The sequence below is a fragment of the Peromyscus leucopus genome, chromosome 17 (assembly GCF_004664715.2).
Source record: "Peromyscus leucopus breed LL Stock chromosome 17, UCI_PerLeu_2.1, whole genome shotgun sequence".
In the NCBI taxonomy this organism is placed as follows: Eukaryota; Metazoa; Chordata; class Mammalia; order Rodentia; family Cricetidae; genus Peromyscus; species Peromyscus leucopus.
In genome coordinates, this window is record NC_051077.1 from 20490207 (window position 1) to 20510697 (window position 20491).

The window sequence follows — 20491 nt, forward strand, 5'->3', positions numbered from 1 at the left end:
CAGTGCATACAAAACCAGCTCACACTCCAAATGTACCTACCAACAATGGTCTTGTTTACTGTAATTTCAACATGTTCCCTGAAGTTTATGTGTCAAAAACTTCATCCCTGGATTTAAGTCAAAATTACATAGGATCAACATACTTGAAGATTTTGAAAGACTGTGGTAAGGTGGATTCAAGAAGCAGAAATCAATTCTTATATAAGCTAGGGGATGTTTGGTTGGTTGGTTGGTTGGTTGGTTGAATTTAAGATGGTCTAACTCAAATTCCAGGAGGCATGTGCCACCATGCCTGGCTGAAGCCTGGTATCAGATGTCTGTCTTACATCCTTTTTACCTTGTTCTCACTTTGGTACATTGGAAGATGACACAGTCCACAAACCACTACATACAAAGCAGTCCTCTTCCATGTATGTAGTAAGCTCCTATGAACAAGAGGAGCTCAAGGTACAGCATGGCTTTAATGTGAACACTGGTGTGAGGTCACGAGTAACGACTTCAGGACAACAGGTAGTGTGGCTTCTTTACTGGCTGCTCTGTTCTTTCTCTTCCACATTAAGTACAGTGTCCACAGTTATTCCTATGTCCTCCAGTGACAAGCCTCCCTCCGCTTCCAGAGGCCTTCTGGGAAAGGAAGTGGAAAGGCTGTATAGGGATTTGTGGTACCCAATTTTCATCATCCAGTCAAATAAGACCTAGAAGAAAAAAGGCTTTAGTATCAGACAAAAGGTTCTTCCAGAATCTTTCTCACTGTGACATTGTACAGCTCTGTCACTCTGAAATTATGTCCCAAGAAATGAAAAGTAATTTCTACATCTTGCAAAGAAATTTTTAGACTTGAAGGAAGAGCAGTATGTCATGAACTTGGAGATCTGAATAACCTTAAGTGCCTGTTACACAGAAGGTTAGGCCTGCTAGCACGGTAGTGACAGCCTCGTCCATGAATAGCGAATGGAAAATAGTCAGTGGAACAGAAAACACTTGGATCAAAATCACAAAGCAGCTTTGTGGAAATTGATATATTTGGGCCCCTGAGACAAAGCCCAACTTACTGTGGGCCATTCCTGTAACTACTCAAAGATTACCATATACACACTGGGTTCAAAGTCTAGTACCACAAAAAAAAAAATTAATCACGATAGTTTTCAATCCAATGCCCGGCAGCAGTGGTGGCACACGCCTTTAGTCCCAGCACTTGTGAGGCACAGACAGGCAGATCTCTGTGAGTTCAAGGCCAGCCTGGTCTACAGAGTGAGTTCCAGGACAGGCGCCAAAACTACACAGAGAAACCCTGTCTCAAAAAAAAAATTCAAATCCATTTGAAAACACATTTGCCTCAAAACATGAAATATTAAAGCATGTTTTGCTTCAGAAAGAAAATATGTTGGATGAATTTCCATACAGCTGTAGTCCCTGCTACTCAAGAGCTGAGGCTGGAGGACTTCTGGAGCCAAACGTTACTGGGTTTGAGACCAACCCAGGCAACAGCAAGATCTTGTATCTCAACAACAAAAAAACATAAATGACAAAGAATGTCCAAGGGAATCTAAGTATCAATGTAACCCATGCCTTGAATTGCTAGTCACCAAGCCAAGAGTCCACTGCTGGTCTAGATAATCTGCATGTCATGATTTTATTTAAGACCTTTTTAGAAGGGTGGGACTTGAACCCAGGTCTCTTGGACACGCTGAGCACCCACTGTGCCACGAAGTTTACACTTCCGACATTACACCTTTCTGCCGGGCCGTGGTGGCGCACACCTCCTAACACCTGGGAGGCAGAGGCAGGTGGATCTCTGTGAGTTCGAGGCCAGCCTGGCGTATAAAGTGAGTTCCAGAACAGCCTGTCTTGAAAAACAAACAAGGCCGGGCGGTGGTGGCGCACGCCTTTAATCCCAGCACTTGCGAGGCAGAGGCAGGCGGATCTCTGTGAGTTTGAGGCCAGCCTGGGCTACCAAGTGAGTTCCAGGAAAGGCGCAAAGCTACATAGAGAAACCCTGTCTCGAAAAAACCAAAAAAAAAAAAAAGAAAAACAAAACAAAACCCCAAACCTCTTTCTGTTGGTGGTGGTTTTGAGTCAGGGTCTCACTAACTGGCTCCAAACTTGCAATCCTGCCAGGTGTCATAGCCATAACCCCTGGGGGGGGGGATTACACTCAAGTTCTACCTGCAGCCCCCAAATATGACTTTTTAAAATCAGCTGTGAGGAGTGGTGGCTCCTGCCTGTAATCCGAGCTTTGGGAGGCTGACACAGACTGAGTTCTAGACCAACCTCAAATACACCGTGAGTTATAGGCTCCCCGGGCTTCAAAACACTGCTTCACTCACCAACTACAATGCAATTAAACAACCAACAAAACACAGCTCGGTCAGAGAACGCCTGCCTGAAGCCTATCCTGTCGTGGAAGAACCTTTGTGTTCACTGTGAAGATGTGTCATTCTGATTGGTTTAATAAAAAGCTCAACAGCCAATAGCTAGGTGGGATTTTCAGGCACACAGGACGCTCGCTGGAAAGAAGTGGGGAGCTGCAGCCAGAGAGAAGCAGCATGGACAGCACAGTAAAGGTAATAAAGCCAGGAGACAAAAAGGAGATTGATAAAATGGGTTCATTTAAGTTGTAAGAGCTCGTTAGTAACAAGCCTAAGCTACCAGCGGAGCTTTTATTACTAATAAGTCTCAGTTGTTTATTTGGGAGCTGGCTAGAAGGACAGAGAAAGACTAGCTACATTATCCTTAACACTAAAAAGAAACAAGGGAAAAACAACAAAATATAAATGTAGAGATCACACTTCAAAGAAATTATCAAACCTTATGCAATGCAGAATATCCATATTATCTATGTGGTAACAGATCCCACTGCATCTGAACACACTATTGACCAATTTGATAAGTAACTATTTCTAAATAGTTTCTAAATTTCTAAATTGATTTCCTTACCTGTGAATTCCAAGACTTGAAAAATCTCCTCCTCAAAACTCGACCACTTGGGCAGCGAAGGGCAACAGTAACTACCTGGGGAATACAAATACTCAGGTAAGCCACAGTGGTCACCCAGACCTGCAATCCACACAGGAAACTGAGTCAAGAAGATTGCACACTTGAGATCAGCCTGAGCAACAAAGCAAGACCCTAGCTCAAGAACAGAAGTCCAGATAGGAACTCCAGTCTGGCCTGGGGATGTGGCTCAGCTCATGTACAAAGAAAGCCCTGGGTTCAATACCCATCCCACATACACAAGGGTGGCTCACAAGCCAGTTGCCGGCACTGTGAAGGTGGAGCTCAAGATGTTATGCGGCTACACAGGAAGCTGGAGGCCATCCTAGACTACAGGAAGCTCCACCTCACAAAATGTTTTTAAGTGGACTGAAGAGATGGTTCAGTAGTTAAGTGCACTGGCTGCTCTTCCAGAGGACCCAGGTTCAATTCCTAGCACCACTATTGCCACCAGCAACCTCTGTAATTCCAGTTCCTGGGGATATGATCCCCTCTTCTGACCTCCATGTGGTGCACAGACATACATGCAGATAAAACACTCATCCACATCAAATAAGTCTAACAGAAAGTTATTTTTAAAGGGGCTGGAAAGCATGCACTGCTCTTGCAGCAGAGAACCTGGGCTCAGGTCCCAACATGTACATCAGGGACTCAAAACATCCTGCAACTTCATTCTAGGGTATCCAACGAACATCTCGGCCTCCATGGACATCTGCACACGAGGGCCACATAAACTCATGCAGGCACATACACATAAAAAATAGATATTTTCCTCCTGGAGATTCAGTATCTGGATTGCTGTCTTTAATTGTCTTTTCCCTATGAATAACTTTCAGATTTTCCTAAGATATACAAAGTACCAAACTTAAATGTTACAAAACTGAGTCTCTCTTAACTACATGGCTGAGGAGTCTAATGGACACTGACCTTCACAAGTTGGGACACTGGCAGTTCCCTTTCTGGGCATTTTCCCAATAACTTGACGGCTCTAAAGACACGTGGTCCACCTGTATCAATCACCTATAACTAAGAAGACATGCGGTCCACTTGCATCCATCACCTAGAGCTAAGACGGCCAACAGCAGAGGCCAAGACAGGCTCCCGCCATGACCAGGCAGGTGGGGTATCCGTCCCAGCCCAGGCACGGTGAACCACTCTTTAAATGCACAAGAGCTGCAGTTTCATCTCCAGGGGAGACTGGTGTGAGGGTGTCTGCCTGTCTCAATGCTTGTCTGTAGTAAGCAGCTCACTCATTAAAACAGTGGGTGCTTAAAAGACAGCTCAGCAGACTGCCTCCCGAAGCGGCACTCAGCCGAGCCTCAGATACCATCCTCAGAAGACAGGACTCCAGGGCAGCCACAAGGAACCTGCTCTTCTCTCTAAACCAGGGGTAGGTAAGACTGAGCCTTGGATGCCATCCTCAGAAGACACGACTCCAGGGCAGCCACAAGGAACCTGCTCTTCTCTCTAAACCCAGGAGTAGGTGGGACTCACCTGCCTATGACATCAAAGGAACTGGAGAATGAGAGAAACATACCTCTGCAGCTGTTTCTGAGGGTTCTTCAGGTAAATCAGGAACCTAAAGAAATATGAGGATTAGTGGAAGGAAAGTAAAAACCTCTCCAAGAAGTGGGCACTCTCAGGAAGAGCCCCGTTCAGTAGGTTACATGCATCTAGTTTTAAGAGAAGGCTTCTTATATATACACATCTATCAGACATTTATAGTGAGGCCTGGTCTGGTGGCTCAATTAAAGGTGTTTGCTGCCCAACCTGACTGGGGTTTGATTCCTAGGACCCACATGGTGGAAAAAAAGAACCAACTCCTGCAAAGTTATCTCTGACTGCCGCACAAGCATATACATATTCACACATGGCAAAGTACTACTAGTTTTTTTTGTTGTTGTTGTTGTTTTTTTGTTTTGTTTTTTTTGGTATTTTGAGACAGGGTTTCTTTGTGTAGCTTTTGAGCCTGTCCTGGAACTAGCTCTGTAGACCAGGCTGGCCTCAAACAGAGATCCTCCTGGCTCTGCCTCTCGAGTGCTAGAATTAAAGGCGTGCGCCACCGCCACCACCACCGCCACCGCCACTGCCACCACCACCTGGCTACTACTGTAATTCTTACAAAAGTTTTTTAAAGCTTACAATAGAGCTGGGTGTGGTGGCACACACCTTTAATCCCAGCACTGACAGAGGCAATCAGATCTCAGTGAGTTCGAGGCCAGCCTGGTCTGCAGAGTGAGTTCCAGGACAGCCAGGGCTGAACAGAGAAATCCTGTCTTGAAAACCCCAAAAAAAAGAGTTGCCGTGGTCAAAGTGTCTCTTCACAGCAATAAAACATTGACTAAGACACTGGCTGACAACCTGGGTTCAATCCCCAGGGAAATGGATTCTCATAGGCTGTACACTCAGATCTTCACACTCTCATGTACACTCACATACACTAAATATATGGTTTTTATGTTTGTTTTTTAGATTTTTTTTTATTATGTATACAGAGTTTACCTGCATGCCAGAAGGGGGCACCAGATCTCATTACAAATGGTTGTGAGCCACCATGTGGTTGCTGGGAATTGAACTCAGGACCTCTGGAAGAACAGCCAGTGCTCTTAACCCCTGAGCCATCTCTCCAGCCCCAGTAAATTCTTCCGAAAAAAAGAAGAGAGTGAGTTCACACTGGGCAAGGCAGCCTAGCATACACCAGACCCTGTAATCAACTGCCAGCATGCTTCCCTAAAATGTTTATTTTAAGATGTTCAAGGATATTATGTAAAAATGCACTATGTAAAGAAACAGGAAAAGCCTTGGGTTGTAGTACAGGCTGTCGTCCCGGCACCTGGGAGACAGAGGCATAATGCCTTGCCGTTATGCCCAGAGTTACTTAGAGACACTGATTAAAACTTCTGTAAATAAGCCATGTAAAAAATGAACTTGCTTATACTTGAGTCCTATCCCAGTATCTCAATACATTCATGAAAATACCCTAAAATCTGAAATACTTCTGATCCCAGGCATTTCAAGTGAGGGTATTCAACCTCTAGAAGTTACTGACCACTCAAAAGACCCACACAGCAAAGTCTTCAAACACCAAAAGGAATGTTTCCCTTCGTGAACACTATCCTTATCATCTCTACAAAACCAAATGATTCTCTTAACTCAGTATCACTTATCTTCTAGCTCTCCTCTAAATTTGGTTCAGATTTTTGTTATTAAACAGGACCAAAGATCCGTACAGATTTCCCTCTGCAAGGAGGTGAGAAGACACCACCCTCCTCCTCTTCCCCTAGTAGCTACCTCTCCAAAGAACACACTCTGGCCATGTACTCAGTGAGTGCTCTAGACGAACCTCCTTCTTGGCGGGCTGCTGAGCAGGTGCTGAGATCTCAGTTAAAAGCTTGGGCAAGTTGCGTCTTCTTGCTGCTTCTCTGTTTGCTGTTTCCAAAGACACCTGACTCAAATTTTCAAGCACCGAATCTTCGTCTCCCTGGTCAAAAACAACCGAAAAATTCTAAAGAGGCATGTTCTGTCGACTAGATGCTATTCATAATGGTTACTTTTTTAACTCTGATAGTCATTTTTAGATCCAGAAAACTGAAGCATAATCATTTCTTTGAACAAGAAAACAGGAGGCCTAATGAGCTCCAGGATCTACCGTTACCGTCATGCCATCCCTAGGCCCAGCTGACAGGAACCGGCAAGGCCCTGCTCATCTTGTTTCTGGTTTGTGTTCTGGCACAGATCTTGCTAGGTAGCCATGGCAGGCCTGCAGCTCTCATGGAGTCCAGACTGGCCTTGAACTTCAGCAGGCCCTGCCTCTGCCTCAGACATGTCCCATCTCTGGCTAAACACCAAGTCTCTCCACAGACAGAAACAAGGAAAAGCCTTTCTCCCTCTCAACAACGGAAGCGAGACAGTGCAGGTGATGTGCCGTGCGGACACAAGGTGGGGCGCAGACACAAGGTGGGGTGTGCGGACACGAGGTGGGCTGTGCAGCTCTTTCCCTGAATCAACCCCACCCCCATAGGAGGAGGCCCGAGGCTTGTCCTAGGACCCAGGGAACAGTAGAGTCTCAGATGCACAAGGTCCCTCCTGGGAATGACAGAATTGGACTGCTGCTGGGGAGAGGCTCTTCTGACTACAGTCTGCAGATGTGCAGGAAGGCCCAGGGATAGGGCTCTTTAGAAGCAGTGTCACCCATGGGCTTTTGAGTGATGCAGCTGCCTTTACTCCTGTGAGTATCCACTCACCTACACGCCTGGAAACTCACTGGCTCACCTACACGCCTGGAAACTCACTGGCTCACCACGCTAGACTGGGATGGGATCATTTCCTTGGTCAATCACTCATGCCCTATCTTGAGTAAATAGGCACTTGTTTTAGTCTCCCCAAGGAAGTCACACGACTACATGTATGTAAAGGAATGTCTTAGTATGTGACTTCAAAACATCCACAACTAAAAATAATCATAGTATTTGGTTCTATTAAAAATCAGGTTTTCTAATTCAGATTCAACCTACACGGTAACTCATCACTCTAAAAGGCAAAGTATTCCAGGAAGTCCAACACTTTATACTCTACACTACCATCTACTGTGATGCTCTATACTTTACACTACCATCTGCCACAACACTTTATACTCTACACTACCATCTACCACAACACTTTATACTCTACACTATCATCTACCACAACACTTTATACTCTACACTATCATCTACCACAACACTTTGTACTCTACACTACCATCTACCACAACACTTTATACTCTACACTATCATCTACCGCAACACTTTATACTCTACACTATCATCTACCGCAACACTTTATATTTTACACTACCATCTACTGCAATGGTTCCACTCATCACTTAGTGTTGTAGAATATTATTTTAAGGTGTATTACTTTTGTTTATGTTGTAATGTTCAACTCTGTGAAGCTGTGTTACTGTGCCTGTCTAACACATTTGATGGTCTAATAAAGAACTGAACGGCCAATAGCAAGGCAGGAGAAAGGATAGGCGGGGCTGGCAGGCAGAGAAAGAATACATAGGAAGAGAAAGAGAAGAGCCAGAGGAAGAGGAGGACATCAGGGGCCAGCCACCCAGCTACACAACCAGCAATGGAGTAAGAAAGAAAGGTATACAGAAATAGAGAAAGGTGGGGCTGGAGATGGCTCAGCAGTTAAGAGCACTGGCTGTTCTTCCAGAGGTCCTGAGCAACCACATGGCGGCTCACAACCATTTGTAATGAGATCTGGTGCCCTTCTGGCCTGCAGGCATACATGCAGACAGAACACTATATACATAATAAATAAATAAATCTTTAAAGAAAAAAAAAGAAAGAAAGAAAAGAAAGAGAAAGGCAAAAGACATGTTAATTTAAGAAAAGCTGGCAAGAAACAAGCCAAGCTAAAGCCGGGCATTTATAATTAAGAATAAGCCTCTGTGTGTGACTTATTTGGAAGCTGGGTGGCAGGCCCCCAAAAGAGCAAATACCAACAACAACACCTAGATACAACACCTCCACAGGACTAGTAAAGCCCACCTCCAAGTGTGTCTCTCTGAGAACAATTCCAATACATAAAAGGTTCTGATCTAGAAAATGGATTCTAATGGATCCAGAACATGATAACTTTTTGGGAAGTGTGGAAAGATGGGGGTGGTGTTGAAGTGGAGGAAACAGGTCACTGGGAACATGTCCTTAAAGCTCTATCTTGACCTGACTTCCACGTGTACACCCTCTGCCTTCTGGTCTCCACGCTACAGTGCTCTGCTCTTTTCTCCAAGCCCTCCAGCCACAGTGGACTAACCTCAGTGAAACTGAACAAAAATAATTCTGTAAATTGTTCTCTAAGGCATTTTAAACACAAAGATACAAAAGCAACTAACATACCTCACTAAAACTTTCTCCTCAGCAACATAATTTAATGCGGAAGTTTCTTTTTCAATTTTTATTTATTCTTCTCTCACACAGTACATCCCCTCCCTCCATGCCTCCCAGCTCCTCCCACCCCCGATCTTCCCCCAGAAAAGAGCAGGCATCCCAGGATATCAACCAAACACTAATGCCGAGTTTTCAAATACAGGCTCAGTAACTCCTTTATTCACCTACTAACCTTTTAATAACCTTTTCCACTGGGCAGTGGTGGCGCACACCTTTAATTCCAGCTCTCTTTGAGTTGGAGGCCAGCCTGGTCTACAGAGAGAGTTCCAGGACACCCAGGGCTACACAGAAAAACCCTGTCTCGAAAAATTGAAAAGCAACAGAGAGAGAGAGAGAGAGAGAGAGAGAGAGAGAGAGAGAGACAGAGAGAGACAGAGAGAGACAGACAGACAGAGACAGACAGAGACAGACAGACAGAGACAGAGGTGGAGGGGGGAACCCTTTTCATAGAATTAAAATATTCACCACTAGTGGAGTTGAATCACCCTTCCTTTATCAAGAAAACTGTGTGAGAGGAACATGGGAACGGAGATGGAGATTGTAATGCCAAAGCAGTTCACTAGTCAAGCCCAGGCTTCTTCATTATAAACTGAACACATCCAACACGACTCTAACACCACGATTCTCACACTTTTTGATGATCCCCAAGCCTTAAAATAGCCGCACCACCAGTTTACCCTGCTCCTGGATCTCCGTTGTCGCTACTAACCATTTCATAACAGCAGCAGTACTACTGACTAAGTCACTTTGTGACCACTGAAGAGACCTGTCAGGCTGAAAGCAGCCTGTTGAACGGGGCAGAGTGGTGCATGGTGGTACACAGCGGCACAGGTGGTGCACACCTGTGGTCTCAGCTCCTCAAGAAGCTTGGCTCACAACCATCTTTAACTCCAGTTCCAGGGGAGCCAATGCCCTCTTCTGGCCTCTGTGGGCACAGGCTATGCATGTAGTATACAGAATACAGGCAGGCAAAGCACCCATACAAATAAAATAATGAAATGAAAAATAGGTTAGGTGGAAAGTGACACAAAGCCCATTTGATGTCCTCTGGCCTCATCACGGGTCCACATGCCATACATGCACCCACATACACAGGAAATCACTGCACAGCGCAGTGGCATGGAACGCTGGCCAGCTTGGGTATCGGTGTTACTTATTACCTGCCCTTGACTGTTTGAGGGCATACACTGTGAACCAACAAAGAACTGGCTCTGTACATCAGCACCCTGGTCACCTTTCCTGCACCCTTTTCTTGACAAGATCATGGAAGATGCAGCATAAGCAGGAAACACAAAACAAAAGGCACAAAAATAGTGGCCTTAACATAAAATATGTCACCAGGACTCTAAACCGTAAAGCCTTTTCTCTGTAGAAAAAGTTAACCTGTTAAACCCCCATTACCAAATAAAAAAATAAGTATCAATGCCAATGACTTCAAAAACAGAACCCAGCATGATGAACACAATGTGAGTTTGGGGCTGGAGAGATGATTTGGCCCAAGAGAGCACTTGCTGCTGTTACGGACGACACAGGTTTGGCTCCCAGCACACACATAAAGTCTAACAACCATGTACTCCAGTTTCAGAGACTCTGACTCGCTCTTCTGAGTACACATGCATATATGCAAGCAAAATACTCATGCACATAAAATAAAAATAAATCAATTTTTAATGTGAGCTTAATACTCTGGATATTGGATATTTTACTTAAGTAAAGATCAGAAGTTCCTCAGAACAGTATTATTCAATAGTTTTCTCAAACAATACATTATCACAGGTACAAAAAAAAAAAATCACTTAACCACTTCACACACAAATGCACTAAATAAAAACTGATAGAGAGTCAAGCATTGCGGTGCATGTCTGGAATTCCAGCAGTTAAGTAAGGGTAGAGGCAGGAGAAGAGCTAAGTCTGAAGTCAGCGAAGGCTACAAAACGAGCTCAAGGCTGGCCTGAGTGAGACCCCGACTCAAAACCCTACCAAATACACCACACACACACACACACACACACACACACACACACACACACACACACACACACACACTATACATAAAAGGAAACCTGAGCACAAATATGGGGCTTGGCAATATGTCTAAAAGGAAACACAGGACTGGGAAGATGTCTCAGTGAGCCGGGTGGTGGTGGCGGCGGTGGTGGTGGCGGCGGCAGCAGCGCACGCCTTTAATCCCAGCACTTGGGAGGCAGAGGCAGGCGGATCTCTGTGAGTTCGAGGCCAGCCTGGTCTTCCAGGAAAGGCGCAAAGCTACACAAAGAAACCCTGTCTCGAAAAACCAAAAAAAAAAAAAAAAAAAGAAAGAAAGATGTCTCAGTGAGAAAGCACTTGCTGCCCCTGAGGACTCAAGTGTAGATCCCTGGCACCCATATACAAAAAAGGTGGGGTGTTACAGACTAGAATCCCAGTGCCGGGGTGACCCAAGTGGTTCAGGGCCCCGACTTGTCCAGCCAGCGTAGCTGAAATTATGGGCTCCAGGTTCAGTAAGAGACTGTATCAGTGCTGTGAGATGGTCTGTATGTCAAATTACTCTGATTGGTCAATAAATAAAACACTGATTGGCCAGTAGCTAGGCAGGAAGTATAGGTGGGACTAACAGAGAGGAGAAAAGAAAGAACAGGAAGGCGGAAGGAGACTGCCAGCTGCCGCCATGACCAGCAGCATATGAAGATGCCGGTAAGCCACAAGCCACGTGGCAAGGTATAGATTTATGGAAATAGATTAATTTAAGCTATAAGAACAGTTAGCAAGAAGCCTGCCATAGCCATAGAGTTTGTAAGCAATATAAGTCTCTGTGTTTACTTGGTTGGGTCTGAGCGGCTGTGGGACTGGCAGGTGACAGAGATTTGTCCTGACTGTGGGCAAGGCAGGAAAACTCTAGCTACATATCTCTAAAGCAAAGTGGAGGGGAGGAGGAAGACATCCATCTGGCATTGAACTCTAGCATCTCTCTCTCTCTCTCTCTCACACACACACACACACACACACACACACACACACACACACACACCCCAACAGGAAACATATAATAGGACTCAAAATATAAAAACCAGTGTTTTCTAACCTCAAGTCTGTGGCCAGTAGTTAATTTCCAGGTTTCACCCGTCATTTGATAAAAGCGTTCTTCTAGTTTTTTCAATTTCATTTCCTGCTGAGGTTTTAAAACATTCTGTATATATCTGCTGGCCTGTTTAAGAGAAAAAGTGTTATTACTATACATTAATGTTTCTACACATTCCCATTGTTGATGAAGTTACAAATCAGAACAAGGTGTGAAAGGTGTGGTGGTTTGAACAGGAATGGCCCCCAGAGGCTCATATATTTGAATGCTTAGGCATTAGGGAGCGGGACTATTAGGAGGTATGGCCTTGTTGGAGGAAGTGTGTCACTGGGGATGGGCTTTGAGCAATTCAGAAGCCCAAGCCAGGCCGGGACCCTCTCTCTTCCTGCTGCCTGCTGATTAGGATGCAGAACTCTCAGCTCCCTCTCCAGCACTATGTCTGCCTCATGCTGTCATGCTCCCACCATGAGGACAATGGACTAAGCCTGTGACCTGTAAGCCAGCCCCAGTTAGATCTCCTTTATAAGAGTTGCTGTGGTCATGGTGTCTCTTCACATCAGTAACCCTAAGACAGAATCATATATTTGAATATCTAGTCACTCTAAGAGGTGTGGCCTCACTGGAGGTGGTGTGTTAGTGGGGGTAGGCGTTGAGGCATCAAAAGCCCATGCCAGGCCCCACATCTCTCACTCTGCCTGCTACCCGAGGATCAAGATATAAAACTCTCAGCTACTTCTCCAGCACCACACCTACCTGACACCATGCTCCTGCTATGCGATCATGGACTGAGCCTCTGCAACTGTAAGCCAGCCCCCAATTAAATGCTTTCTTTTATAAGAGTTGCCTTGGTTAGAGTGTCTCTTCACAGCAACAGAACAGTGACCAAGACTCAGATACAACAACAACAACAAAATATTACACATGTAAAACAACGATGTTCTAGGCATGGTGGCACACACCTTTGATCTCAGCACTCAGGCTGCTGAACTGAGGCAGGGGGATCCTGAGATTGGGGACAACTTTGGCTTCGACAGTGGTCATGGCAAACACAACTGTTAGTGGGTAAAGGTCCCTGACACCATGCCTGACCACTGCCGAGTTCAAACCCTGGGGCCCACAGAGTGGAAGGAGAGAACCAACTCTCTGCACACACGTCACACACATCACACACACATCAATGAACATGGTAATCCCAGCAGGAAGGGAGGGAGCGGAGGCAGGAGACTAGCATCCAAGGTCAGCCTACACAATGAGACCTTGTCTCAAACAGGAGGGAGCGTGTGATTTTACGCCATGTGAGTTAGACATCAGTAACCATCCAGACACAGCGAGACGGCGCCCAGGAGTCCTGAGGGCCAGCCTTACCTGCTCACCCTGGGCCTCCTGCTGCTTCTTCCTCGCCAGTCTTTGTCTTTTCTCATTCTCTTCTTCTCCTTCTGATACCAAAACATCAAAGGACATTCTTATTCTCAAGTATCAAAGAATCAAATACTTTTTCTCTAAGAATAGTCTATAGATTTCAACATTCTGAAAGACATTAGCACTACCTAATTTTTTCAAATAATGAAAATAAGGTACATTCATTCAACCAGTAAAAATGAAGACATTTGCATATGAACTATAATAAAAGCTCTGTTCTGAAACAATTCACTAACTTATATTTTTATATAACAAATTCCCTTTTCTGGAGACAGGGTCTCTCTGTGTAGCCCTGGCTGGCCTGGAACTGGGAATCCTCCTGCCTTAGCAGCAGCATGTATCACCACACCCAGCTAAACAGTTTTAATATCACATATTAGGTAGCATCAGCCTAGAGGGAAGAAGAGGCCAATAACCTGCCAACCCATAAATGAGCCACATGACTCACACTCAAATAATGCAAACAAACCGTTTTCAAGGGCAGGAGCCATCAAGGGCACATTTCATAAACAGCAGACCTCAGGGGCTTGCCAAGCAAGCAACATACTTTCATTTTTTTATTTGATTTTTTTTTTTTGGAGTGCTAAGGACTGAAACTCCTCATGCTTCTATAACTGAGGTTCACAACAAGCTCTGAAAATACAACTCACATAAAATTGCTAATGGAAACTACAATGTTCTTGTTTAATTTCCAAATTGAGTAAGCTGAAGTATAAGAGATCAAAGCAGAGAAAATACAAACTATGATCGGCAATCCCCAAAGCATCCATGTTGTCATATATTATTGGGTTGAATAATCTTTTTGCAATTACGTTTTTTTGCCTGGTTAATGTGAAAAGGCTATAAATTTATACCATTCGTTATATTTATTTATATTTTAAAAGCAATAAACTACAGAGGCTGAGGGTGTAACTTGGTTAGTAGACACACACACACACACACACACACAAGGCTTGCCTAGCACACACACACAGGGCTCTGAGGTAGATCCCCGGCACCACACACTCCCAGGCTTGTTGGTGCATGCTTGTGATCTCAGCCGTCAGGAGGTGTAGGCAGGAGGATCAGAAATTCAAAGTCATCTTCAGCTATACATATAGTATGTACCAAGCCAGCTTGGGTTATAGGACACCCCATCTTAAAAAACAAAAACAAATCCATTACTGGGAAGCTGTTGTTAATTACATTTAAAAAACAGATGCTAGTTTTAAAGTAATCTGTTACAAGGCCAAGTGCAATACAGTTTTGTTGGTGGTGGTGTTTGGTTTTATTTTTAATTTTGTGTATGAGTGTTCTGTCTACATGTATGTCTGTGTACCACATACGTGCAGTGCCCATGGAGGCCAGAAAAGGGTGTCAGAACCTCAGGAGCTAGAGTTACAGACAGTTATGAGACACCATGTGGATGCTAGGAATAGAGTAGTCAGTGCTCTTAACTACTGAGCTATCTCTATCCCACGGCGTTTAGTGCGCCTAAGGCTGGTAAGGTAGTTCAGTGGGTCAAAGACACTACTGCCAAACCTTATGACCTTAGTTCCACCCCTGGAACCCACAGGGCTCCCACTTGAGATTACACATCATAAATTAATGGTCAAGGGCTGGCGAGATGGCTCAGCGGTTAAGAGCACTGACTCTTAACCGGGTACTGGTAGCACACACCTTTAGTCCCAGCACCCAGGAGGCAGTCAGGCAGATCTCTGTGAGTTCGAGGCCAGCCTAGGCTACAGAGTGAGTTCCAGGACAGGAACCAAAGCTATACAAGAGAAACCTCGTCTTGAAATAAAAAAAAAAAAAAAAAGAAAGAAAGAAAGAAAGCACTGACGGTTCTGAGTTCAATTCCCAGTAACCACATGGAGGCTCACAACCATCTATAGTGGGATCCGATGCCCTCTTCTGGAATAAAGATGTACATGCAGATAGATCACTCATATACAGAAAATAAATAAATTTAAAAAAATAAACAAAATAAATTAATGGTCAAACAGTTCTTATTATTGAATAAACAAAAAAACATTTGAGTAGAAAAGGTTACTTTTTTTTTTTAGTGAATGAAAAATGTAAAGGTAACACAAGTAATAAACATACCTTTCCGGTGAACTTGGGGAGGCGGCTTAAATGAGTTGATCCAGGAGGTGGCCACAGAAATGACTAACGTCAGCAGGGCAAGCAGCAGGAATATCCGGCCACTCAACAAAACGAGATCTTTAATTCCTTAGAAAGAAAAATTGAAAAAAAAAAACATTTTTCTTTAGAAGAAAAATTTTCCCTCTCCTTGCTACTAATAAGAAATGAGGGATTGTTTGCTCTAGAAAGAATGCTAAATGCTGCAAGTGTTCTGACTGTTTTCCTAAGTCTACTGGGGCACCAGAATCCAGCCTGACCTTCACTACCACAACAAACACAAACTAATTCTACAAGAAACATCCTGTGTTAGGAAGACAGTGTTCAGCTGTATTAGAAATGTTATGAGTATTAATAATGCCTAAGATTTGGTTTCCTTATAAATAAGATTGAGAGTAGTATCTTGTCTAATTCCAATTCTATTTTAAATAGTCATTCCCAAAAAAGATATTAATTTTTTTTTCAAGAATTTGTTATTTGGGGCACTCCGGGTAGAGGCAGAGTGCACCCCTCCATGCACATGAGGTCCGAGGACAACTTGCAAGACTCAGCTCTCCCTCTCCTGCACGTGGGTTCCAGGACTCCAAGTCCGGGCATCAAGCTTGGCAGTAAGCACCATTACTAATGGAGCCATCCTGCTGGCCCAAAACGTCTATTGGCTTATTTACTTATTTGGTACTGGGCCTTAGCCACCAGCCTTCTAAGAATACTTCTCTCTACTGAGCTATACACTCCTGCCTAGTCCCTGAAACACCAAATTCTTTCTCAGGATTGAATTGTGCCAATGTGTGTTTCTCTACTTCCCAGCACTTCCTCATTTACACATAAAATTACTACTCACACGTTTACTCTGGCGGGAAGGTAATAATTCAGTACTTCTTACACTGTTCTGAGAGCCCAGGCAAAGATCCAATTGTCAAAATGTTAAGAGCACCAGCCAAGTGTGGAGGCGCACGCCTTTAATCCCAGCACTCGGAAGGCAGAGGCAGGTGGATCTCTGTGAGTTCAAGGCCAAACTGGTCTACAGAACAGGCACCAAAATTACACAGAGAAACCCTGTCTCGAAGAAAGAAAAAAAAAAGCCAAACAAACAAAACAAAGTAAGAGCATCAGTCTGTCACACAATCTGTTAAATGCTGAGGGAAGAGATACACAGTAGGATCGAAATTTATCCTGAGTTTTTAGAAGGTTGTTGTTCCTTTGTTTTGTTTTGCTTGGCCCTGAAACCTCATTCCAGAATGGTTTTATTTTTTATTTTTAAAGCTAGGCACGCACAGAAGAACCATCTTACTCATATGATTAGGTCTGGGTCTGAGTGGTCCTTTAACTGAAGGTTATTTCTTTGTTGTTGTTTTTTTTTTAAATGCTTTATTTATTTTTATTCTGTGTGCACTGGTGTTTTGCCTACATGTGTGTCTGTAAGGTTGTCGGGAACTGGAGTTCCAGACAGTTACGAGATGCCATAGGGCTGCTGGGAATTGAACCCCGGGTCCTCTGGAAGAGCAGCCAGTGCTCTTAACCACTGAGCCATCTCTCCAGCCCCAACTGAAGAGTATTTAAAGAAGGAATTACATAGTTAAGAACATCACTAGCCATTAGGTGTGCTCGTCTGGTAACCTGATTAGCACCGCAGCTGTTGCACTGGGAGATGGAATTGCTAACACAGACTTACACATTGTGACCAGATCATCAAGAACCCCAGCAGGGGAGGGGGGGCGTGCAAAAGTAAACCACTGCCACTGCACAGCAAAGGAGTCCAGAGTGAAATGTCCCAAAGCACGAGCTGCCGCCAGAAGGCCAGGTGCATTTTCTCCAACTCTTGGCTTAGTTTTCTTAAATGTTGTGATAAGGTCTAGGTCTACCCTCAAGTGCCCTGAGGTCCGTGCTGAAGGGAAGCAGCTCTCTCGCAATCCTAAATGATGACCTTCCCACTGACTAGTGACTCAAATATGAGCGCCAAGTGAGGGATTCTACATTAGCAGAGTAAGGCCAAGAGCGGGTGATCTTTGCAATGATGAGTGTGAATTCTTGCTGCCGTTGAAATAAAAGTCGTGTTGGGCCAGCAAAAGGACTCCGGATGAAAGTGCTTGGTTCCCAAGCCTGACAATCTGAATTACTTTTGATTCCTCGAAAACCACTAGAGGTTAAAGGAGAAACCTGACTTCCAAAAGTGGCCCTCTGGGGCTGGAGAGATGGCTCAGTGGTTAAGAACACTGGCTGCTCCTCCCGAGGACCCTGGTAGCACCCACACGGCAGCTCACAACTGTCTGTAACTCCAGTTCCAGGGGATCGGACACCCTCACACAGACATATGTGTAGGCAAAACGCAATGCACATAAAATAAATCATTTTTTTTAAAAAAAGTTGTCCTCTGACCTCCATGAACCCATGCTGGCACCCACATCAACATACACACAAAGTATTTTTAAAAAAAAAAAAAGGCTTGAAAAGTTTTGTTATACTCCAATATAACCTTTTATTCCCCTTTGGTTTTTCAAGACAGGGTTTCTCTGTGTAACAGTCCTGACTGTCCTGAAATTCTCACTGTAGACCATAACTATTTTTTTGTTTTGTTTTTTTGGGTATTTTTCCCCCCAAAACAGGGTTTCTCTGTGCAGCTTTTGGAGCCTATCCTGGAACTCGATCTGTAGACCAGGCTGGCCTCGAACTCACAGAGATCTGCCTGCCTCTGCTTCCCGAGTGCAGAGATTAAAGGCGTGCGCCACCACTGCCCAGCAACCATAACTGTTTTATCTACAGAAACCCCTAATTTGTCTCACTGTTTTCCACTATAGGTTCCTTCCAGAACATTCTCCACACAGAATCCACAATGACCCTTTACGAAACTCTGGGTAAGCCAAGCATGGTGTCTGGCGGGGGTCATCTCCGTACCCGGGGTCGAGAGGCGTGCTTCAAGCTGCAGGCCAACCTAAGCTGGTTTAAGACTCTGTCACACACAAACAAAGAAAAATCACAACAAAACCACCTCTAAGAAGCCACTTCTCCTCAGCAGATGACCACACCCTCAAAGGTAGAGGAAGGACTTTAATTATACTGTAAACTTAAAAGTTTCCCCAAAGCAGCTCCCCTTTCATTGCATATTCTTGATTAGCTGACTACTACTACTTCTTCTTCTTCTTCTTCTTCTTCTTCTTCTTCTTCTTCTTCTTCTTCTTCTTCTTCTTCCTTCTTTCTTCTTCTTCCTTTCTTCTTCTTTCCTTCTCCCCTCCTCCTCCTCCTCCTCCTCCTCCTCCTCCTCCTCCTCCTCCTCTTCTTCTTTGGTTTTTTGAGACAGGGTTTCTCTGTGTAGCTTTGCACCTTTCCTGGAACTCACGATGCAGACCAGGCTAGGCTGGGTCCGAACTCACAGAGATCCCCTGCCTCTGCCTCCCGAGTGCTGGGATTAAAGGCGTGCGCCACAGACTGTAGAGTGGTTGGAATGTTGTAGGTCCAGAACCTAACCACACATTATCTTAGGCTATCTTCAGCCCCCTAAATAGCCACTCACTGCCCACCTCTATGCCTGACCTAACGTCCTGTAATTAACACAGGGAACCACTAGCTTCCACCAGTGCAAAAGCTCGGCGGCCATGTGGTCAGCACCTGAGGCCTCTGGGAGGTCTCCCTACACGTTGCAATAACCCATCTCCCTGATGTACCAACACAGAGTTCAAGTGTTTTATGACGTTATTTTGTTACTGCAAAAAAAAAACTTTATGGAACCGTGGAGGACAGAATTTGAGGTACCCTAAATCTGTGTTCCCAGACCACGGACATTCATATTTGATTCCAAAATGAACTCTTACCCCCTCTGGGGTGAGATCTGCTTTTTGGTTTTGTTGGGGTTTTTTGTTTGTTTTACGCTAACAGTACCTACAAGTCCTTCCGGCAGCAGTGGAGATGGAGACTGCATACAGACTTAGAGTAAGGATTCAATAAATGTATTTGGGGACTCTCTACCATTCCTTGATCTTGCTGTCACCAAGGCCTTCCAGGCGATGGCTCCTCGAGTTCAAGGCTCAGTCTCAATGCTCGGGAGGCCCCCAGGCTATCGGCTTATTTGCGTCCGTCTCTCATCACGCCTTTCGAGTACAACAGTTGGTCTCTGTCGCCGCGCTCCTCAATCCTGCCCCTTTCCTACAGCAGTTCGTTTCTGTCCCCCATGCTTCTCACTCCCAAGTAGACCTTGGCCGGAGCCCGAACGAGCTTTTCCCGCGAAACGGAGGTGGCGCCGGAAGACGGGCGGGCGCGGTGGACTCTGGGAGTTGTAGTCAGAGCCGCGCGGAGGCGCCATGGCCAGAAAGGCACGGCCCCCACCGCTCAGGTGAAAAGACCCCAGGACGGGAGACACCGAGGCCGGGAGACAACACTTACCGAGACTCGGAATCCCGCGCCGGAGCTCCAGACACAACAGAGGGAGAGCGGAGAGCAAGAAAATGCCCACGACGCCACGAGACGCCATGGCGCCCAGGACCCGCCGGGCGCAGTGCCCGCCCCTTCCGGCCGTGCCTTCCGGTGAGGTTGTCGCGGAGCCCCCGCGCCGTGAGCGATCGTGGGGCCCGGATCTTAGGTCCTAGGGCTGCGGCGTGGGCCCGGCGAGCTCAGCCCCCTCCGGGGTCAGCCCCATCGTCCTGGCCTCAGAAGGGGGCGGTCCGAGGAGGCGCCCGTCCTGTGGTGATGGTCGGGATGGCCGTGGATGAATGGCCCGGGGGTCTAGGAGATGGCGCTTTAGGGGAGTGAAATGGCGGGAAGGAGCAGTTGGCGCTGCGGGGCCTCGGGGCGACTAGCGTTTGGTCCCCTGGCTCACTAGTGAGTAAGCATTTTCTCACCCTTCCCAGGTCCCGCGGGCCCGCTGCCGAGTGCCTGCCGCCCGCCCCACACCCGCGTAGGATACCCTAGACCTGCTCCCCGTGACTCAGTTTGCCCACGCGTGTGGTGTCAC

The 20491-nt window shown here is 45.6% G+C and overlaps 1 protein-coding gene across 3 annotated transcripts; it reads right to left on the reverse strand.

Annotated features, from left to right (window-relative positions):
* Nucleotides 1–33: 33 nt before the first annotated feature.
* Nucleotides 34–20491, reverse strand: Ubxn8 (UBX domain protein 8). Of its 3 annotated transcripts, none has more exons than XM_028877188.2 (8): nt 19924–20488; nt 15514–15639; nt 13375–13445; nt 12013–12135; nt 6338–6475; nt 4532–4573; nt 2938–3012; nt 34–695 (listed from the first exon to the last, which is right to left on the reverse strand). In XM_028877188.2, exons 1-8 carry the CDS (start codon nt 20009–20011, stop codon nt 525–527), a joined length of 834 nt encoding a protein of 277 aa, XP_028733021.1. In that variant the 5' UTR covers nt 20012–20488; the 3' UTR covers nt 34–524. The 3 variants fall into 3 exon arrangements, with proteins under 3 accessions (XP_028733021.1, XP_037067574.1, XP_037067575.1); XM_037211679.1 differs by lacking the exon at nt 19924–20488 and adding an exon at nt 19423–19477; XM_037211680.1 differs by lacking the exon at nt 6338–6475 and having other exon boundaries at nt 19924–20491.